This window comes from Lethenteron reissneri, chromosome 10 (genome assembly GCF_015708825.2).
Source record: "Lethenteron reissneri isolate LAM-NWPU_2019-01 chromosome 10, ASM1570882v1, whole genome shotgun sequence".
Lineage (NCBI taxonomy): Eukaryota > Metazoa > Chordata > Hyperoartia > Petromyzontiformes > Petromyzontidae > Lethenteron > Lethenteron reissneri.
Genome location: NC_083788.1, coordinates 9,242,666 through 9,266,060, shown reverse-complemented (window position 1 = coordinate 9,266,060; position 23,395 = coordinate 9,242,666). Strand labels below are relative to the sequence as shown.

General features: G+C 44.3%; 1 protein-coding gene across 6 annotated transcripts; it reads left to right on the top strand.

The window, feature by feature from the left end:
* Window positions 1-1,450: 1,450 nt before the first annotated feature.
* LOC133340565 (putative Polycomb group protein ASXL2) lies at window positions 1,451-22,803 on the top strand. Of its 6 annotated transcripts, none has more exons than XM_061548876.1 (13): window positions 1,451-1,652; window positions 5,002-5,084; window positions 5,496-5,607; window positions 6,161-6,365; window positions 7,207-7,325; window positions 8,611-8,725; window positions 9,933-10,064; window positions 10,711-10,874; window positions 11,595-11,688; window positions 12,465-12,570; window positions 12,995-13,157; window positions 14,491-15,074; window positions 15,463-22,803. In XM_061548876.1, the coding sequence occupies exons 1-13, from the start codon at window positions 1,599-1,601 to the stop codon at window positions 16,040-16,042; spliced, it is 2,511 nt and encodes an 836-aa protein (XP_061404860.1). In that variant the 5' UTR covers window positions 1,451-1,598; the 3' UTR covers window positions 16,043-22,803. The 6 variants fall into 6 exon arrangements, with proteins under 6 accessions (XP_061404860.1, XP_061404859.1, XP_061404858.1 ...); XM_061548875.1 differs by having other exon boundaries at window positions 15,460-22,803; XM_061548874.1 differs by having other exon boundaries at window positions 15,421-22,803.
* Window positions 22,804-23,395: the final 592 nt, after the last annotated feature.

The window sequence follows — 23,395 nt, the reverse complement described above, 5'->3', positions numbered from 1 at the left end:
CTTACCAAAGTCATTGATTTATGTGTGTGCATATTTTTGGGTATTTCTCATGTGACAGTTGTGTTTGCTCTAATTTCTAAGCACGATCTGTTTGGCTTTTGTCATTCTGTTGACACGTGTCTCTCGATGTCTCACCTGGTTAAATAAAATAAACCTGAAACTTAAACTGCGAATTGTTATGGCCTGGAAGGTCGCCTATTATACAGTTTTCCTTTGAAGGCAAGTGGTATTGACGAACGTATTGACTCGTTGGTCACGTGTGCTTGTGCAACACTGCCAACAGAGTATCACCAAATCATGAGTTTAATCTTACATGAAACACAAAAACAGAAAACATATTTTTGTCTTTACTTGGTACTTCCCCCCGCACTTCTGATTAGCACGGTTGGCTTCGTATGGTGCGAAAGACGTTCAACATACACGGGAGAGAAAATAATAAATTAAATAATAGCATACGACGTTTCGATTGCAACACAAGCAATCATCATCAGGCACAAACGAAAGCGAAAACAAAACCTAGTAAACTTAGAAATACAATGCAATACAACACAGATTGTCGGCTATCATAACAGTCAACACCCTACCTGGTTGATTACGTTCTTCCAAAGATTGCTAAATTTAAGAGAGAGATTAAACACAGAACTGGAGACACATAGACAGACACGTAAGCAGAGAGAGATAACACAGAGACACACAGAGAGAGACAAACACACATTTATTATTTTATCTTTCTACGTGACTTTACCGAAAGAACCAAAGAGTAATTCCTTGCAGTCACGAAAGCGCCAAATAAAGTTTGATACATGGGAGACTATATCCTGATCTCTTTGGGTTCTCATCTGGACAAATCCATTAATCTTTGGTTCTTTCGGTAAAGTCACGTATCTCTTTGGGTTCTCATCTGGACAAATCCATTAATCTTTGGTTCTTTCGGTAAAGTCACGTATAAAGATAAAATAATAAATTAAATACTAGTATGCTAGTATTTAATTTAATGGATTTGTTTAGATGAGAACCCAAAGAGATCAGGATATAGTCTCCCATGTATCGGTAAAGTATAAAGATAAAATAATAAATTAAATACCAGCCTACTGGTATTTAATTTATTATTTCATCTTTATACGTGACTTTACCGAAAGAACTAAACATTAATTCCTGCAGTCACGAAAGCTCCAAATTAACATTAAACAAATCCAACTTGAATCTTCCCCGAGTAACCGCGCCCACACAGCTCAAGCCACGCCTCCCCAAATACAAGCCACGCCCCTTACACCACAAGCCCCGCCCCCGACCAGTGAAGCCACGCCCCCTGTCACACAGCCCCGTGCAAAGCCACGCCCGGCAAACCACAGCCCCGCCCTCTCGTGCAACGGACCAATGAGGAGGCGCCGTCGCGAGGACCCCGTGGGTGCCTTGCGCGCGGTGCCTGTTCGCGCCGCTGACCCCGCTGGGTGCGCGTCCGAAGGCGCCACAGTAGCCGCCCGGGCGCCGCCTTCGCGGGTTTTTGTTTACGAGCACGAACGGCGGAAGCGACGGCGACGGCGGCGGCAGCAGCAGCAATGGACCCGCTGCGAGGCTGAGCCATAACCCCGGAGACGATGAGGGATAAGGAGCAGAAGAAAGGGCGCACTTGGCTCGAGGCGGCGCGCATGGTGAGGCGCTCCCCGCGGCTGAAGCGGCCGGGGCGGCCCGCAGGCTTTGGGCCTAAACCCCGCGCATCCTCCCCGTGTGGTGGCTCGCTTATGTTGTATGTTTATATACGTACGTACGTATGTGCGTGTGTGTGTGCTTATAGGGGTGTCTTTGTGTGGTTATGTATGTTGGTATGTTTGTACATGTTAGCGCGCGTATCTGTGTGTCGTGCATATCTCTGCGTATCTATTTTTTGTCCATGTGTACATCTCGGCGTCTGCCTTGATGGTGTCTGTTTATCTCTGCGTGTGCGTCTGTGTATTTGAATGTTAGGTTTAGTGTGTACGTCGATGTGTGTGTTGCTTTATCTTTTTGTCCGAGTGTATCTGTATGCATGTCTCTGCGCGCGTGTCTTGTTTTGTCCATGCTGGTCGATGTGTATCTGTGTGTCTCTTTGTCCATGTGTCTGCTGTGTTCTGTTGTTTTTTTGCCTCGCTGTCTTTCTGTTGTCAATGCCCTGTCTGGTTATGTGTGTTGTGTGTGTGTCTTTGTGTAGATATGCGTGTCTGAGTGTCTTTGTGTATGTGTGTGTGTACGTGTCCGTCTTGGCGTGTTTGTGTCTCTGATTGTGTGTGTGTGTATACGTGTGGGTATCTTTCTCCAGTTGTATGTTTCTTTGTTTGGCTCTACTATCTCGGTTTCTTTGTGTAAATCTAAATGTAGCATCGTCTCTGTCCCATCGCCTCCGTGTCTCGCTTTAGCAACACCACCCCCCTCTCCATCGCCGTTTCGGATGGTGGGGGCTGTTTAAGATGGAGGGTCTTGGTGTGGATGGTAATGGTGGTGATGGTATTCGTGATTATGATCATGGTGGTGATGACGGTGGGATTGGTGATTACGATGAAGGTGGCGGTGATTATATCGGTGATGTTGGTGATGATGATTAGTGTCGACTGTGATTATGGTGGTGATGGTGAGATGGTATTGGTAATTGAGATTATGGTGGTGATGGTGATTGTGATTATAGAGTGATATGAGTGGTGATTGTGATTATGGTGGTGATGACAATAATGGTAAGTATAACACGTAGGCTTTCGCCTATTATTAATAATGGTAACGTTGATGATGGTGGTTGTGATTATGATGGAGATGATTTATCTTGCGCGCTCCCCTCGTCTTTTCGCTCTTGAGATGGTATCAGTGATGATGATCGTGGATGATGATGGATGTTTTGGTAATTTCGATTATGGTCGTGGCGATTATTTTAGGGCTAATGGTATTGCTGATTGTGATTATGATGGTGGTGATTATGATAGTGTGATTTTGGTGGTGGTGATGGTATGTGCCGGAGACGATTCGTATGTCCCTGTCTCGTCTGTCTACAGAGGCGTGCTCACGTAGAATTCGTATGCAGAGGATGTGTGTGGGGGTTGGTGATAATCGTTGTGTTTCTGATGAGGACGATGTTAATGTTTGGGAATTATTTTTTGTGAGGATTGTGATTGGGATAGTGATGGTCATGTTGGTGATGATGATTTTGGTGTCGATCGTGGTGGTGATTCATCCTTCTTGTCTCCCTGTTTCCTCCCTATCCTGTCTGTCTCATTGCTGGGAGTAAGTGGCAGATTGTTTCCGTTCTTTTGCACTTTGATGGAGTGAACTGTGGGAGACAAGGGTCTTGCTGATGGTCGTGGATGTGGTGATGATGTTGGTGACAGGGATTTGTTGGGATGCCTTATAATGTTGACAAGGCAGTCAAGTTGATGTTATTCTGCTGATTATTAATGTCATGTGGTATGCACGGTTATGGTGATGGACAATATTGCTGTGATGTTCGTGTTTTACAGGGAACTGCTGTTTGTTCGATAATCCAATGGATCATTGTTTAGTTTGCAAGGCAGTACTACTGCTGTTGATACTATGGCTCACAGGACCTTGCGGATGATTGTTCAAGGCCATGCTGATTCCTATGATAAATACAAAAAAATATTAACCATGGTAACTTTTGCTGATGATATAGCAATGATAACAACCAATGAGAATGAACTGCGACAAATTATTACATTATTTGTTACATCATAAAAGTTTTGTTCCAGAGAAAGGTTCAGTAAGTACGTTTGCTGAAAAAAATATTACGTTTTTGAGGGACATAACTGTAAAACACAAATATGCGGTTTTACCGAGGCCAATAATTATTGCAGGCATGTCGGGACTGAAAGTATGAAATAGAGATGAGGAAGAGCTGTTTAAGAGTGCTTTTGTAAAACTAAACTTAATGAAATGCAACTTACCCAATGTGCTTAAAGAATCGTATTAATTTGATGCACATTACTCACTGACATGAGTCGGAAACATGGACACTGACCTCAAAATGGAACGAAAGATGAAAAGTCTGCAAAGCCATGGCCATGTGTGCTTGGAGTTACTGAAAACAAAAAGAGAAGCACATGGATCAAAAATGCACATTAGAGATGTCATATTGACTGTTAAGATCTTAAGTGGGCTTGGGCAGGACACATCGTTAACAGGGATGACATTTGATGGACGAGGCTCATGGTCGAATGGCAACCAAAAGAGAACACACCTGAGAGAAAGACCACAGGGGAGATGGAGCGATGAGATCTACTCGCGGGCAGGAACAAAATGGATTGTGGCATCGCAGCACTAAGGGATGGAGATGACGTGGGGAGGCAGTGGATAGATCGCGAATGATGATGCTGAGGGTGATGGGAAGGTGTTGACATGTGTGCCTGTTTGTGTCTGCCAGCTGTGGATATTGCATTACCTTTTAACAGAATGATTTCCCGTTAGGTAAGCTGCTGATAGACTGCACATTTTAAATAATGGCTCTTGTACGCAGGCGAGATGTCAAACTGTTTTGTGGAAATTAATGGAATGCAGTGACTCTCACGTGTTTTTTTGTTTTAGTGTGGTAGATTAGCTTGAATAAGGTGGCAAAAGCATTGCCAATTAGGCTGAGGATGCATTCATAGAGAAAGTATAAACGTCTTGCTTGTGTTTCAATGATCAATACGGGGCATTGTGTACATAAGTGGTTTGTGTTGCTATCGGATGGTCGCTTTTTAACATGACGGAAGGACGTGCTTGGCATGGGTGATGGTGGTGGGCATGTTATGGATTCCTTGTGGTAAGAAAGAGTTCAATAGTGGATGTGAGACTGATGAATCAAACGCTCGTAATGGAGGTCAGCCTTTAAAAAAACGATGGCCTGCTGTGTGCCTGTGTGGCGAGACATCATTTAAAAGGGCACAGTCGTAGTATGGCCATGCTGCAATGTTGGGCTGAAAATTGCACCGTTTGTAACTCCGCATTGATGCGTTGTGTCTGACATGGATTGTTGTTTGGAAGGTGCTTGAAAAACACAAGAATGCTCCCATGAGCCAAAAGGACATTCTCAACTTCATTCAGAAGGACAAGCTCAAAGAGATCAGGTTGGTAAATATTGGCGTTTGAAAGTAAATTAAAAAGCGAGCAGCAGTACACACGTTTTGGCGGTCATGGCTTTAGAGGCCAACACATTGTCTTCACACTCCAGAAGTGTTGGTTTCGATTCGCAGTAGACAACCGACCAGGGTCGATGCACATAAGTTGATTGGTGGAGCGAGTGTGGTGGGTGAAAGAGTGGGTACCCCCACGGTCGCAGCCCACGTGTTCGGCGTGCAAAAATAGGCGAAGGGGGAAGCCCCTGTGCTTGCCGTGTCGTGAGCGAGCGTTCCTGGGTGCGGTGTTTTTAAATAAAGTGCAGTTTATCTGTTCAGTGAATGCAATTGCTACGTCTTTGATATGTGTGTTCTTTGTAAATGTCACGTGTTATATCGTCAGTGGCATGTTGCTTTCTGCAGTGGTGTGAATTACCCGCTGAATGTGCTGGGTGCCATGCTGTATTCTAATGCTCGGACCACCAGCGGCATTTTCTACAAAGTTCCAGGAAAACTGGGGGTTTATAAGCTCAAAGTAAGCATGTGTTACATAAACCACCCACCACACTCTGCGCAGCATGATCACCTATTAAATAATGTAAATTTTATTATTGCCATGGAATTATACTCTTGACACGATATGCACATTTTATGGTGTAATTATCAGGAGGTTTGAACAAAACCTTTTCTGCACTATTGTATACTTTTTATATACAATATACTGTTTTTGGCCAATTTAAACTGTGATAAGTGGAGTTTAATACCTCCGCTAATTTATTCCACTTATTTCACTTCTGAGGATAAACACTTCATACATTTGCACGATATAGAATGGGGCGTAATGGAAACGGACCCCTAATCTGCAAGGCATGAAGGAGTGTTGTGGTAAGAGGTGTATTGATGTGGCACCGAGTTACGTGCGTTGGCTCTTCCTTGGTCATTACCCAACTTGACGAGCATCTGTAATGGTCTGTGAGGATCGGCATTGTAGCCCACCCACCACTTCACCGTAGTGCATCTAACGTACACCGCAAACACATCACATTCTTGCGCGTATGTACGCAGTGCCATCCTCCGTGTTCTTGCAGAAATCCGCGCCTAAGAAGAAGAAGAAGCCGCAGTCAAAGAAGCCGAATAAATGTGGAGGCTCACAGGGGGCTAAGGGCGTGAATAACAGCAAATGTAACTCGGCCACGCCGGGCAGGGAGAGCGGGAGTCGGGCAGCACACGCGCCGGAACGCGCCTCCCAAGCGACCATCAACACAAGGGCACGCACCATGATCAAGCGCAGAGGTGACGGCTCGCTCCTCATGGTTCTTGAGACCAAATATAGCTTATCGGTACCACCCAGAGAGGGCAAATGCTTACCATTATTTTATTCAAGGGTATTGTCTCCAGATCACAAACAATTGTGAGAGCAAAGTCAACCGTGGTAGTGTTTTCGAAGGAAAAAGAAGTCACTGTAAAGTTTACCATGATATGTTTAAGAGAGAATATTGTTTGGAGGAAAAAATACAAAGAAGATATGAAACGTACGGAATAAAGAATAAAAATAGCAGGTGTGTCTTTAAAACAATATATACGCTATGTTTTCTGCCCATGGTGGGTATTCTCCATGGCGGATTCTGGTAACATTTGCCACCTCAGGTGGTACCGACCAAACGCCTTGGCTCATGTGATATATTGCCCCCCTTAATCAGACTGAAAGATGTGTGTCGGTTACCGCATTGGTGCAATGTGCGGAGAAGTCGCCGTTCTATGCATGCGACGCACACCTGTATAATTTAGCACCGCAAGTAGGTTTGTATAGACTTGGGAGTGCAAAGTTTTAGTGTTATTCTCTTATGCGTATGTATGCGTTTTCTCTTTGAGCTGTGTTTTTATTTGTATTCAAATTGCATGTACAATACGTAAAATAACGGTTAGCTTTTTTTGTCTTTATCTATCACCTTGTTTAGTTTTAGCCACTGTGCAAGAAGTCTGATTACGGTCGACCAAATGCTGCCAAGTGTTTGTTTCTGATGTGTGCGAGCCGCATTTATGCATGCTCTTCCGTTGGAAGTGACAGCGCAGCTCCACTTTGGCTCAGTGTTACGTTTCGCCCCCCCCCCCCCCCGCGCTTGTGCCCGTGCAGTGTCGTCACGGCTGGCCTTGAGACGGAGCCTGGCCCAGTCGGGAGGTGCGGTCCCATCGGCCTCTCCGGGGCGGCCAGTGTCCGTCAGCCAGCAGCACTCGCGCAAGGCTCTTAAGCAGGTCACCACGACACCCTTTCCCTTATTGCCCGACTCGCGGAAGTGTCCCCCTTGATGCTCAATTATAACATTTGTTTTGCGAGATCAAATGGGATAGGTTTTTTGGATTAAACCTTATTTAGGATTTTTATATGACTGGTTATTTACATGATCTTGACGAAAAGCTTTCTCGTGACTGCAGGAATTAATATTCTTTGGGTCTTTCGGTAAAGTCACGTAGATAGGTTCAGTTTGAGTTTCTGTGCCGACAAACGTGATGTCACCTGTATCTACGGCCGGAAAAGCACCAATGTAACTTCATGTGTAGTGACTTAGCACTTCCAGTTTTAGAAATAATCTGAAACATTTTATCTGAAATTTCATATCAATGCCCGATTTTTCCAATTAATATGATAATGTGGAACTCAATCCAATAATATAGTTTCGCAGTGGTATCACCTCACAGAAAAGTGTTAGAATTGGTTTATTACGGGCTTACTGCGATGTGGTGATGCTTCAGTTTACATAAAATGTCTTAATTTGTAAACACATAGCAATCGTCACCCCCTAATGTGAAAGGTTTGTGGGACTCCTGAAAACAAACTTTTGAATCGGTGTGATCACGGAGGGCTTGTCCACATTACTATGACAGTTTTATTTTACCAGGTAAGACCCACTGAGCTAGCTCCTTTTCAGAAGCGACCTGGCCACAAATGATCGCTCAATGAAGTGGATTATCATTTTAAAATTTACACCAGCCAAATACTCGAAACACATGTTTTGAAATGTGGAGGGAAAAATAAGAGGACCCAGAGAAAAATCCACCCAGTCACAGAGATAACATGCAAACTCCAAATTTCCAGGCATCAGGGTCGGGCTCAAACCCACCATCTCCTTTTATACCAGGTGAGGTAGTTTACATCTCGCCACCGCGACACCACAAAGCCCTTGAATCGCAAAGCAGCAGCATCAGAAGACAATGAATGATGGCCATTCATTGCTGATGATTCCTAACAAGGATGTAACAGTTATATTGTGTCATTGTTTTGTTTACTGTCTAAAATAATATGGCCACTATTTTGATTCTTTTGAGTTGGTGGTTTTAAAGCAGGCTGTGTGCATTCCGCACGCAGCGTGAAGATGTCACGTGACATGCAATGCGTGATGGGAGGAATGATGCAATGGTCACGTTTTGCATCCATTGCGGTCTTTTGCGTGTATTATTATTACTCATAAATGGTGTCTCTAGCTCGGCCGAAGAAGCGGCGAATGTAAGCGGGAGGTGGTCTTGTGTGGTGCGGTTGCAGGCACTGAAGCGGCAGCAACAGCAGACCCAGCGCCGTGGCGTGGTGGTGTCGGCCGGCAAGCTCATGTCCCGGCTCATCCTCACGAGCTGCGGCACTTCTGAGCACACCCCACCCCGTGAGTCTCCTCTTCTCCATCTTCTTCCGAGCGTTTGTCGCGGCAACTCGGTGGGGTCACGACGAGACGCAATAAAGAAGGTGGGAGTGGTGGCATAGCGGGGATAGCGTGTTGCGCGATGAAATAATAAGGTTGGACGCACCATGTCTCGCTTGTAAGCGGTATTTTTTTTGGGCAACCCGAAAAATCGAATTAACAAAAATGTGACGAGCATGCAAAGCGATGCCAACTTGGTTGTCGGCTTCGGCTCCACGCTGCATATAAACGTAGCGTGCCAGGCAGTCCCGGTTTAGAACTGTAGCATTGGATTGCAATGATCCAGAATTGGCTTGTTATCTTCGGTGGGATGCCACGGTGGCTAAATGTGAACTCCCCATTGCCGGGTATGCAGGAGGTCATGGGTTCGATCCCGACCTTGGCAACTGTATATTTGTAGTCTCACATGATAAGCCACTGTATATTTGTAGTCTGCATGTCTAGCCCCCTGGGGTCACTTGGATTTTATCCTGGTCCTCCGGTTTTTCCCTCCACATTGAGAAACGTGTGTTTCGAGTACTTAGCTGCTTTAAATTTCCACATAATAAGCCACTTCATTGAACTATCATTTGTAGTCGGGTCGCTTCAGAACAATATTTTTTTAACCTTTTTATGTTCTGTTTTAAAATATACAACTGCAAATAAAATAATGTTCCAAGGTGTAGGTGGGCTAAATTTGGTTGGAATGGACATAGCAGGCTTTTATTAAGAAAACTCATCCCGGGGCACCCACCCCTTGAGTAATTCCCGTATTTTGGGTACACGCTACTGACTGTATTCGCTCCACTCGTAGTACCGGCGGGTACGGAGCTCATTTTTAAATCCTTTATATTAAGTTCGCGTGCTTGCGTGCTTGCTTGCTTGCTTACGACCGTGCAAATCTTTCGGTCGTTTTTTAACCCACTTCCCGTGATCCAATCGAGCTGACATTTTGCACACAGACTCGTTGTGCGAGACAATTAATGTTCGTGAAAATTTTTTTTCCAAAATTTTACTCTGTTTAATTACCAATTGCTTAATACTGGCAGACAATCATCTGACACATAGGTGGCAGCCATCTCAAGCCAGAGGACGAGAGGACTCTAGCCGCCACGCATATAAAGGATTTATAGTGAAAAACTTTGTTTTTGCGGGTTATACTTATTTGGTTTGATTTTGTCGTTCGGAGCAGCTTCGTCCAATGGCAAGGTGGAGCAGAACAACAACTCGAACAGCAACTCGCTCCGGGCTCCCGCGCTCGCGCAGACCACGTCGCTCGCCATCAAGAGGAGGCTCCCGTCTCGGCCTGACAAGCTGGATGCCGGTGAGCCACACGCGCATCCCCGGCGTGGGGAGACCTTTCGCCGGGTTGCTCCCCACGCGCACGGGATGGAACGTCGCCAACGTTGATTGTCAAAATCGGAATCTTGATCTGGACTCAAAGAATCCGATGGGCTTATGAAGCTTTTTCACACACGTGTCCAGTAAGGGTGGGAGTTGGCGCATCACAAAGTTAGAACAACAAACGATGCAAAAACAGATAGGAGTGAAAAGTACATGAAAGCTAAGCAAGTAATTAAATGTAAATAAAAAAAGTATTTAAGTACAAATGCATAAGTTGATTAATTCCTTCCGATTTTCCAACACCAACATTATTATCTTGGGCAAAGCAGCAAAACAGAAACAGTCCCAGACCATACCAAGACATCACACAGTCCCTCAATAAAATTGCACATGAACATTTAACTATCACGGATTGCCGTCGATTCTCACACTGATATACGCCCGCCCGCTACATTAATTGGCAGCGATTCTCACGCTCGCTATGCGTGCATCGATTCATAAAACATTCCTCTTTGGTAACTGATTACCGCGGCTAAGGCGCTGGCGGCGATTGATCCCCGAGTTCTTCAGCCCTACGTCTACAAGAAAAGCTCTGCCTTTGCGTGTGAACCGCCCTCACGCCGCAGGCGAGTTCAAGCGCGGCAAGGACTCCGGCATGGACGTGGAGAGCCCCGACTCTGTGCTGGTCAACATCGACCTGAAGGCGCTCATCAACCGGCACACCTTCGCAGCGCTGCCCAGCTGTAGCCAGCGCACACTGCTCTCCCTACTGCCGCTCGGGGATGGGCAGGTGAGGGGGGCGATGATGGGCACTTGAGGGGGCGATGGGCACGTCAGGGGTGATGAACAGATGATCGGGTGAGGAAAGTTTGAGGGAGAAAAACGATTGAACTTTTCGCATTTGAAACCTGTTATTTATTTAGAATATCCGGCTTGGCACCCGTTAGTGCTCCACTGAACATCTTTAGCTCTCATCTCTCTATGAGAGAAGAAAGGGTCAGTGATAGTAAGGGTTACTCTCCTGAAAAATAATTCCCATGACAATCGCCAAGAATGCAGCGTATCAGATCTCGGAGGCTAAGCAGGCTTGAGCCTGGACAGTGCTTGAATGGGTGACCATAGTCCATGACAAGTTTCTATAGGCTGCTGTGTGGTTACATGGTGAGCAGCAGAGGGCAGTTCTGCAGCAAAAGCCATTAGACTGTTCTACGCCTTCGACTCACACTTACCAGAGTGGTGAAGTATGGTGAAATAACCCCCATGAGGCCCTAGTCCAGCAGCGGATTGACAAGAGGGATGCGTACTGGAAAAATGAACGAGCGTATCTTGTCGATTCTCAGACAGTTGTGACCGCCTCTTAGTTTACATGTCCCTAGTGGCGCTCAGACACAGGTTTATGCTTCCACAGCTACCCGTCTTTATTTTTTGCATTGTTTAATATTAACTTGAAAGTAACTATGGTTATAAGCGAAGACACGAGACTTGGCCGGGTGCCGTCTGTACGTTCCAGGCCACGGAGAACGGAGTGAGTCTCAAGAGCACGGCCCTCAACAATGAGTTCTTCAATTTTGCAGCTGGGGAGTGGACGGAGAGGCTGGGGGAAGGTGAGACGACGTCGAGGTGGTCGGGCTTTCAGGTTTCGATTTCGTAGCCTGGCTCTGAGCCTTTCTGGAGCGCGAGGTGAAATGCAGCGTGGTGCCATTTAATGACTCGGGCGATTCGACGTGATGCGGGTCGCTACAACGCATCGTGAGCGAGCGCCGTACCCCGTGGAGACGAAGTGTGGGCAAGAGCAATGGAGTAAGCTGCGTAGAGTGAGTGGCGTGAGATGCGGGATGTATGTGGAGTGGGCTTAGCGAGGGCAGTGTGCAGAGAAGCAGATGCTTGCGTGCGGTGATTGGAGATGCATGGAGCGAAAGGAGCGGAGATGGGTACAGCATGGGAGTAGGGAAAGCAGAGAAATGGCAGGGGAGATGTATGGAGTCAGAGAGGCAGAGCGAGACATGGTCAGAGATAAGTATGGTGTGAGTAGCAGCATGGAGAAGTATGGATTGTGAGAGGCAGAGAGAGGCATGGTAAAGACATTATTTATTCACCACCCTGATTCGGGACAATTCGTCAAATCGCTTGGGAGAGGGATTTACATACAGTCAAGTCAACCTTTGGTCCTCCCATAATCAATAAAGTGGCGGACACTGTGGGAAATTAACAAATGGTTTCCATTAAAATAGACTTGATCCTTTCCAAAGGGATAAGAAGTCTGCACCAGTGACTCAGGGATGGAACATTAGTGGTCGGCTTGATGTTTTCTCATCTGTTTGCAGCTGCAGAGCCACTGAGCTGGCACGCACTTGCGGTGCCGTGTGCAATGTGTGTCCAGGTGAGTTTACGCCTGAGATGCAGCTACGGATGAGACAAGAACAAGAAAAGGCGAAGCCCGTTGAGCAATGGAAGGAGCGCTTCTTCGAAAACTACTACGGGGAAAAGTACGCATCCCCCCAAGTCCTCGATTTCTGTCGTGACCTCTATGCAAATCTGACCGATGGGTTACATTAAATCTTTGACTGTACATGTGGGTGTATATATAGCCGATGGAGCGGTAGCACAGTGGTTCGTGCACAATACGACCAATCCAACGATCCCAGTTCGATTCCTCGCCGCCACCAATATCGGTGGCAAATAACTGAATCGGTCCTAGGCCCTCCCTGTAAGTCAACTTTAAATGAGCGGCAGGTGCAGTTCATAAACAGCATTGGGGAGATGAATGCAGCCGGCACGCGGTTTCCAGCCCCACTACTGCCCATCGGTGCTTACCGACAGCACTTGCCCCGACAGGCCACCGCAGTCCAATTTGATGTCTTTGTATGCAGTATATGCAATTGTTTGAACGTCCGTGTATTTCTCCACGAGGTCTGGCTTAACAAAAGAAGAGTCGAGGCAGCTCGTGGAGGGACACTGCGAGTTTTACTTGAGCCCAAAGCACGAGGCCGCCTCTCCAAATAATGAAACCCCCAACGGATCGGACGAGAAGCCCGGGAGGCGATCGGGGTCCAAGACGGAAATCTACGCTGCGGTGAGGCCCCTTTGCATTCGTGATCATCCGCACGCTGTCCTTTGTGCGACGCCTAACTCGCGTGGAACCTGCTTTTTTAAAAATCCTTTATATTAAGTTCACTTGCTTGCTTGCTTGCGCGCTTACGACCGTCCAAATCTTTCGGTCGTTTTTTAACCCACTTCCCGTGATCCAATCGAGCTGACATTTTTGCACACAGACTCGTTGTGCGTGACAATTTATTTTCGTGAAAATTTTTTCCCAAAATTTAACACTTTTTAGGAAAAAATAAATTATATTTAATTACCAATTGCTTAATGGTGGCAGGCAATCATCCGACCCATAGGTGGCAGCCATCTTAAGCCAGAGGATGAGAGAGGACTCTTGCCGCCCGTTTCAAGGACCAATGTGGGCTGGGTGGTGGCCCATTGAACACGCATATAAAGGATTTATAGTGAAAAACTTTGTTTTTACGGGTTAATTTTTTACACTCATTGTGTGTCATCTACTGGATATCCGTGAAAGAGAGCTTCATAGCTCATCGGATTCGTCCAGTATAAATAAAGATTCCGATTATGTGTATTGAATTTTAAAGAGGCCTTTTTTTTTACACTTTTTTAGGTAAATACAGGTGTTAAGATTTTAAAACATCAAAGAAACCTATTACAGTGCATCATATTTCAGCGTAACCACACATACTTGTGGCAAAAACGCAAATAAATATGCTCTGATAATGTATGCACTGTCCTTGAAATTGATTGGCCTCCACCAGAGACAGCCTCTTTATGGCATTGTCTCACTCATCAGTGCTCGAGCAAACGCCGCCAAAAAATGAGCAGTACAAGGACAATACAAACACCAATGCATGAATTGCTCGCGTAGCTAGCTATTCACTGTGTGTATTAATGATGACGTTTGTAAGAATTTTGTTTCTTGAAAACTTTCTTGTGAAGTATAATGGATGTATCTTCTTGGTTCTTTCGGTAAAGTCACGTAGAAGGGAAGCAATAAAATAATAAAAATAAAACATAATAAAATAAAATAATTCTCACGACGTTTCGGCCACAACGCAAGCAGCCGTCAGGACGGCTGCTTGCGTTGTGGCCGAAACGTCAGGACGGCTGCTTGCGTTGTGGCCGAAACGTCGTGAGAATTATTTTATTTTATTATGTTTTATTTTTATTATTTTATTGCTTCCCTTCTACGTGACTTTACCGAAAGAACCAAGAAGATGGATCCCTGCAGTCACGAAAGCTTTAAATCGAAATATAATGGATGTGTCTGTGTGCGTGCGTTCCTCCACGGGTGGATTGCTTGTGGCGTGCACATGCTCGCTGCTCGCCCACCCGCGCAGAACTCTGCGCTGCCGCTGTGGAAGGCGCTGGGCTTTGTGAAGGAGCCTCCGTGGATGGTCGGCGGGCCCCTGGTCGCCTGGCTGCAGAAGCTGTGGCAAGAGCAGCCGCCCCCTCTCAACGGCCGCTCCCTGCGCAGGACCTCCGAGAGACGGTCCGAGGCGAAAAACGACTGCAAGGCGAGCACCGCTGCCCCGGCGCTGGGCAAACTGGCCGCCTGCGACGAAGGCCGGCCGACGAGGTTGCCGGCGAGACGGAAACGGACGTCGGAAGCGAGCGGCGAGTCGACGAGGTCGCACGCGAAGGTCAGGCTGACGAGGTCTTCGGCACTTGCCGAGGAAATGGATAGGACGCTTTCGCAGCCGCCACTGGCAAGGACACCGGAGGGATTTGCGCCCGGCAACAACAGGGTGGCGGCGTTTGCAAAGAGGAGCAGGGACAGCCCGGCGGCGATGGTGCCACCGCAGAACCACCTGGTGGCTCTGATGTCGCCGCACGAGAACCCGCACAGCGCTCACGGCCGCCCGCACCCCGCGCTCATCTGGGAGGCGAGCGAGGCGCAAGCGCCGGCCCACAGCATCATCAGGTGAGTGTCTGGGCATGCGAACAATCCGGCCACATCCTACACGAGCTATGTGCTCGGTACTCTCCAGTTCAAGCTGGCATATTGTAACCCACCGTATGAACATTTTTTTATTATCGTTACGTAAATAGGGCTACTGTAACAGAAAATAAAAGTTTGTCTTCACCAAGTGAACATGGGAATGGATCTTTGAGGGGACTGTCGGTGGTCAGTGTGTTCACCGCCAAGTAGTTCAACCACCCATTGTATTTCGATGCTGTATTTAACTCGCATTGAATATCACGTTGCGTTTCACTGCCCTCCCTCTCTGGTGTCCAATATTTGCTGCTACTTGCGCACCTATTCGCAGCTGCCAAGATGGCAAACGTAATGTGACGTCCTCCGACAGCAGCAGCAGCAGCAGTTCAACTCTGGACATGGCAGCACGCAGACCAGACCCACAGTGCGAGAAAGACAGAGTCCAGCAGCAGCTGCAGCAGCAGCTGCACCAGCAGCAGCTGCACCAGCAGCAGCAGCTACAGCAGCTGCACCAGCAGCAGCAGCTGCAGCAGCTGCAACAGCAGCTGCACCAGCAGCAGCAGCTGCACCAGCAACAGCAGCTGCACCAGCACCTGCAGCTGCACCAACTGCAGTTGCAGCAGCTGCAGTTGCAGCAGCAGCAGCCACCGCCAGCGAGGCGAGCACGCAAGCAGCGCATGGACGCCCAGAGGCAGCTGAAGGACCTTGATGCACAAGAGGACGGAGAAGTCCGTCTGGAAGACGGGGAGGTGGAGGAGGGGCGACGACGCATCCTCAGCAAAATATGGCAGGGCCTCCAAGGAGCTTGGCCTCATCCACTGCCGCTGCAACAGACTTTGCTGCTGCCCCCACTGCCACAGCCGCCGCTGCCGCCACCACCACCACCGAATCCGCAGCAGACGCAGAACTTTTTAGTGCTGTTGGAACATAATTACTGTCGGCCGGCCTCATGACCAGCGTGCAAGTCGTGACGGTGCGGTTCCGACGTGAGACGGGGGGGGGGGACGCTTTACGAGAAGAGGGATTCGACACAGCTCACAGGAGGAGTGGAGTTTCAGGAGAGAATCGTATGGAGTAAAACATTAACTGCATGGAAAAGTGTTTACTTTTCTAATGCTGTAATGCTCACAGGTGGCAGGGAATTTTGTTTTCTCCAGAGAATGGTTTAAAAGAAAAGTTGCTTTGGGTGTGGATGTTTGGGGATATGCAACCGTCATACCAGGAATTTTCGGAATGAAACAAACAATGTGCATTTTTCTCTGTGACAAGTCTAGGGATGCGACTGGTAATGCAAGGCACCATTAAATAGTTCTGAGTCTGGATGAATAAGATAATTTTACGTGAGATTATGATTTGTTCTTCACTTAAACAGCAGCTCGGTAAAATTAGGGCCCAACACCTTACAACAGCAATATGTTATAGCAGCAACCTAGAAACAATATGCAGGCTTGTAGTGTGAGAAAACCTCTTTGGTGTTGTGTAACAGTGGAACCTGTTTTCTTGAAATCTAACATTTCCATGCCAATTCATCTCTGGGCAAATAAGGCCCAGCTATTTTTTGTTGAAAATTCACAATGTTGTGCATAAGAGGTCAAACATTAGCGTAGTTCATCACACACGCGAAGGAAGATATATATATTTGTTTTGAAAACATGAGAGAGAGAGAGAAGCACTAGCAGCCTGCAGCTTTAAGTGTAGCTGTACAAATACCAACCAACAGCAATTGGTCAAATATCTGGGGGGGGGGGGGGGCAAACCAAGGCAGGCGCCAAAACAGAACTTGTGCAAATATATGCACGACATGCAGCAAACAATGCATCATTTGTGATGCCCGTGCCCACAGTTGCCTCTGCATATGGCTGGGTGGTGAGCTGAAGGCTCTCTGGACAGGAATGTGGGTATGGTGCAGAAGGTGCATCACAATATCATGTTTTCTATTTGTTGTGCATGTATGTGCGTAATGTGCCACGTGTGCATATGTAGTCTTCTGCACTCCAGATGGTTATTGGCAACACTGGCAATGGCACATGAGCTTTACGCTTAACAAATTTTAGTGTAAAAGTCCTTTTGATGCTCTTAGAATGTTTTATTTAATCTTGAAGACATCAGCTTGAAGCTCACATTTCGGGGAGTAGAAAAGGATGGGGCTAGTGACTGTGTCATGCTCACCTTGGAGCGAGTTTCAAGTGAGCAGCGCACGGTCTAATCTCCCAACAGCTGCTAAGTTACTTTCTTGTTCTCAAGAAATTTCCAAAATGCACAATGTGCTGTAAACTGGATGTCAAAAGTAACCAGGTGGTATCATACAAATCCCAAATGTTGAAATATTATATTTAATTTGCACATCATAGCATTAGATATGCAAGGCCGACTGATCCGCTCAACGGCTGTGGTCAGTCTTGAGCCGCGGGGGGAGAGAGCACCTTTCTAGGTGACTCGCACAACCACCCAGACCCATTTCACAGCACTTTGTATCAATGAATGGGTTTTGTTTAATATTGCCTTTTTTGATTTCCTGTGTTGCAGTTTCACTCACGTGGTAATTTTTTTTAAAGTTAACAGAACTTCAAATTGTTCGTTTTGGTCAATTGAGTTAATTTTCAGGTCATGGAATCATTTCGGTGTGTATTGACATTGAGATGGAAGGTAATTTCCTAATTTGCCCTCATAATTTGTATTAATTGAATGGACACATTTTACAACGGAAGATAAAAACAAATGGAATCATTAATTATTCTTAGTTTTTTTTGTTTCTAGGAGCTGCTTTACGTCAAATTTTCTTCAAAAGCTCTTACGTTATGGAACATTTACTGTAGTTATAATTGGATTTGTGGTTTTACTTCAGGAACCTGGCAACGTGGGTGAAATCACACGCGTTTGTTTTAAAAGTAAAGTTGTACGACTTGTTATGCACGTTTCAGGTTTTTAACTAAACGTGTGTTCCTTGTTGATTTGCATTGGGTGATGTAAACCAATGTCGCTTCTCAATAACAACATTAAAAGTACTTTGTAGGCTGGAGCGTTAACAGTTGCCACCACATTCTTTGGACAAAATGGAAGGTTTATGAAATGTACAAATGCATACTTGTAGATACGTAGTTTGGTTGCTGGGTGTTTTTGTACAGATTTTACGACACAGTTTACGTTGAGAGCTTGCAGCCGAGAATTGTGTACTTACATGGATAAATTAGGAGGCCGCCACCCACTTGGATAGAACCACAGTCTAAAAAGGTGAGCGTACACGATGCCATTAGTTTCTCAAGTCTAGTGCAATATTTAAGGAACTGACAGAAACTCGCAACAGCATTCACATTTGGGCCGACGTCCGATTGCATACGATGACGCGGCTGGTTAGTTGCCAGCGTCGATTTTAAAATCTACAGTAATTGCTTTTAATAACCTTTTGGTCATGCACGTGGACAGCGGAAATATACATTGAAGAAGTTTATTTTGCTTGAAAGATAAAACATATATATGTAAACCTCAAGTTGAAACTATTTACGCGTGTTATTTTTTTTGTTCCCGGAGTACGTTATATCCCCAGTGTACTTATTTTAATGCCAATTTTGTCGTGAACAAACCTCAAAGTGTTACAGATGCTCACAAAACCTCAGGTCTGAAAAATACGTAGGGCTCAATGTGTACCTTGTCAAATATAATAGCACACTGTAAGTTATTATCCCTGCCTAATTTAGATCAGGTTTAATTTAGCCTTAGAATAGTAAAATACAAACAGTTCTTATTTTTGTTAGTTGATGTCCAGACTTGTTAAGATATCCAGAACACCCTAATAAGGAGTATGTTGTTTAAAATTGTAAAATATAAACGTCAAATTTTTGTTTAATATTCCTGAAATAAATTTGAACCTTTTAAAAAAAAAAACGTTGTTATGCTTTTAAAGTGCAGTTTTGGAATATTGACTTAAGCTGGCTCTCATTTATTCAATTACTACTTCATTGAAGGCTGTCTTTGCTGATTTCTTTTTTCATTTTTACCTGCGATTAGACACTATCAACTACTCCAAAAAATTTATTTTTGCGCAAAAAAATACATTGTCTACGACTTTATTAAACTTAGATTTAAAGACGTACCCATCCGAAACCGCTCAATTTCAAGATTCCTTGCTTTTTTATTAGAACAAATGAATGAACTTAATACTCTGAGAGGAGTTCACCACGTTGGCTTGAGGGGAAGCGCTTGTTTTTTTTTTACCGTTTTCGAATTCAGATTTGAACACCATGAAATGAGTGTTTTTTTTCGTTCAAAACCGCTTGAAATCCGAAATATCTCAAAAACAATAAAAGGTAGAACAATGATTCTCGCTTTAATCTTATTTGCTATTTAACGCTCTTATCAAACGAAAAAACCCCGCAATCTCATGTTTTGAACGGTTTATGAATGACACGCACAAACATGTTTAATGGGGCACTTAAAATCCATATTTGGGGGGGGGGGGGGTCTTAAAATGAAAATTTTCGGATTTTCAGATTGTTCCTGTTTGTGTATCAAATTTCAGCTTTCTACCTTGTCGAGAAGTACCCTCGATGTTTTTGAGATATACAGCTTAAGGTCTTGATCTAGATCAGTGAGCAGTTTTTACAGCCCATTGCTGGGAGCTACTGATAGCACACACACACAGACGTTAAGTGGTTGTGTAGCATGAAAAATCATTCATATACATTAACGTGTATGTAGGCTTTACGTGTTAAACTCCATTGGCTAAGGTTGATAAAACTAAGCAAAGCTGTTCTAAAACGCACCCTCCAGAACAATTGTGAATTATGGAAATGTATTATACAAGGTGTGTACAATTCAATGCTTGCGCACATCTCAATAGTAATCGCTATTAAACAAGGATGGGGATCTTCAGGGCCCACTACTCGAACACGGGGACAGACCTGCGATATTGTCACTCCCAAGCATTTTAGCTCTACTAATTGGGAACTAAAGGCTAATATTTTCAACCTCGAAACATCGTTTCAAATTTTTGTTGCGCGCTCGCGGGTCACTTCTGTCGCCATGAGGTCCTCTTACAGTCGGGGGCCCCCTTGCATTGTGACGGAGTGAACGAGGAGTGTGTTAATGCGTGACCCTGCCAAGGGTGATTGAAAGTCCTGTTCATCAGGAACGTGTTCTCCCCACCCATTGCTGTGACGTGTTTTGGACGCTCAGGGTTTCCCTGCATTTAGAAACAAACGTTTATTTCAGCGTTGTGGCATTTAATATCGTGTAGTTTGCATCTTTGGTGAATTATTGTTTTTATTGCTAGGGACAGGCAGCAATCGGCGATGGTCATGGTACACGTTAATAACTAACGTTACATTGTGCTTCGTGTGGCGTGCAAGAAATGTCTCTGATGTGATGACATACTCCACCAAAGGTGTGAATTCGTAAGCCGTGAACGTTCATTTTAGGGATCTTAATGTGACCGAAATGTGTGCTTTTATGGCAAATGGCCATGCTAGTAATGAGGGTAGTGTGTGTGTTTTTGTCTTTAAAGCAAAAAAAGTCTGCCAAAGCCAAGCACAGATGCCTGAGTGAATGTAAAATCGATGGCCATACAGGAAAGATTCAAACAAAACCCCAGTCTGGGAATCGCTTAAACGTGGCCTCAACTGGACATTATTTTAAATTTAAATTCTGTGCCACAATGGCTTCATCACTCATCTTAAAAAAATTGTTTTCTTAAATATTGTGGCCACATTGCGAACAAAGTAACGTGTTTTTAAGTGTTAAAAACATTGCAATCGGTACAAAAGAATTTGTTGATAACCTTAAAATGAATTAAATTTAGCAAAAGGCATTCAAATTCAATTTCACGATGTCGGGTCACGATTTGATTTTTGTTTTGTTTTTACCGTCTCATTTGTATTCGTTCTCGTTGTGCCTCGTTTGTACAGTCTCATTTACTTGCATAGACTAAATGTAATATCAACATAGCTTTAGCGTGTAGATTTTATTGTCGATCATTACGCGCGTGATTCAATGCAAGCATCGCGAGCGTAAGAATTTATATTAATCGATGAATCACAACATACCCATTTGGAATAAATGGTAACACCTATGCTAATATACATCTGAAAATATGCAACATGAATTGCTGCAATGAGCCCTACATCTTATCAGTCAGAGTGATTGTGAGCTCGTAATTATAAGCAACATATTACCGTAAGAAATACATGTGCAACTAAAACCGGCTGTGCTGAATACCTGTAAGCTTATAATGAAGGCGTGTATAAAGGTTGCTTAGACGCTAACGTTATATTTAGTATGGAGTGGAACAATGCATTGATTCATGCGCGATACATGCATCGAATCACACGTGTAGGAATCAATGTATTTAGATTATTGTGAAAGATAATTGGTTACATGACCCCTGAAGCAACTAAAGCCGGTTACATCCATCGTAATGTCAAACAAAACATATTCTTGAACCCAATTCACCACCGTGAATTATGAATGGGGTGGTGAATCGTTTTAGCCTCAAAGCTTAGTATACACGTTAAATTGTTTGACAAATTCCAAAAGTCTTTGAGAGAATAAAAACAACCTTCTGCACTTGATGTATGAAACGCACGCAGTTTTCCCATTGGTTGACTCTTTTCGGATTCGTTTCCTTTAGATTTGCTTTTGAGTTCAACTTCGATCTGTGGTTGATAAATGAATGTATACAAAAAGGTGGTCATAATGTTTTGACGAGATTAAAATACACAGACTTGGTGATTACCTATACGTCGTCAATACAGAAACATGTAACAGTGCACTTATTCTGCTGTTAATCAATCAGTACTGGACAGTACTTGGTCTTTTGGATGAGAGACCTGGGGTTGCAATGGGAAAGCTCAAAACTTGGACTGGTTACTAAACAGCGGGGATTTAAAATATGCGTAGTGCCAGGATGGATGTGGCTATTTGTGTATTCTTATTCTCAAAACGTCTTTACCGCCTTTCTCATGCTGTGTATATATGTACAAAACTTATACTGTATTGTATACAGTAGATTATGTATATGCAGTACATGTATATAAATGATATACCTTACAACACGTACAGAATGCGTCTTAAACTTTAATTTGACATGTATGTCTCAATAGGCCATTACAAACACATATACTAACAATTTAATATTTCAATTAAAATAAAGTCATGCAACATTCATTCACTTGGCTTCATAATGTATTTAAAGGAAACAACGGAAGTGCATTTAAGGGCATATTTAAATTAAGAATAAATAAATTACAAATTAGATTTACAATTCTGTACAAAAGACACTTGGATATTTCATGACATTTAAAGCATACCATGTTTAGTTAATGTCAGTAACTATGGCACTATATTATTCGCAGGCATAATTTGTGGGTCTTTTGGCAGACGTGGGGTTAAGCCTAATCGGGGTCACTTTTGGTAAACAAAAACCATTTCAATCTGCCCGACATGTCCACTTCTTGCACTAACCCTTCCTGTTCACTGCACTGTGCACAAACTGTTAACGCTGAGCCTTGTACATTTTCATCTCTCAACAATTAACGTAATAATGTATATCTTGTAAAAAAAAAGAGAGCCCGTTGTAGCATTTGTTTGTTATACTGGACCCAGTTGTTTTATACACGTGTACACAATTGAGTGGGGTTACGTCTTGGTTATATAGGTTTATGTATATAAAATCAATAAATGACCCATTGTACAGTTGCATACGATGAAATAAAACTCTTCTGTCTCATTGTGACTGAATATGGCTAGTTATTTTTCTAAATGTTCATTTGGAACCTTCTTTGCCATGCCCATGATATTCACGTGTTCGCAGTTCCTGCATCGCATTGCGTGCGTGGGAAATAATATATAATAAATAATAGAACGGAGGTTGCAGAAACTATTGTAATCATAAGTAACAGCAGACAACGCATTCAAACATATCAACAAAAAAATTACATCCCATCAACCACATGGTCTTTTGAAAGTGCATCTTAACAGCATTGATTAGTTCAGTACTCGCAAACTTGACTGGTTTCGAAATAAAATCAATAAGTCACAGTGTCTTTATCAGCAGAGTAAAACATGCTGGTTGCTACCATAATTATATTTATACTGGAGGAATCCGATGAGCTTTAAATCTTTTTTTAAACAGATGTCCAGTAGTTTTCACAAATGGTTTGACCCAGACAGTTCGTGAATTGGTGTCTTGTTTGGAAGTGGCAGTAATTGGTTTGCACGAGGATCTGGTGGCGTTGTGTTGAACCTTTACGACAGTCGACTGCACAGTTTTGATATAAGTAAACCCGTTAAAAACAAAGTTTTTCACTCTAAAT

Bases quoted from the DNA above. Each gene is read 5' to 3' on its own strand.
- LOC133340565 (XM_061548874.1), top strand. From the start codon at position 1,599: ATGAGGGATAAGGAGCAGAAGAAAGGGCGCACTTGGCTCGAGGCGGCG. The intron at 5,608-6,160 runs GTAAGCATGTGT...GTGTTCTTGCAG, and splicing joins TGGGGGTTTATAAGCTCAAA to AAATCCGCGCCTAAGAAGAA. The intron at 6,366-7,206 runs GTGACGGCTCGC...GTGCCCGTGCAG, and splicing joins CACCATGATCAAGCGCAGAG to TGTCGTCACGGCTGGCCTTG.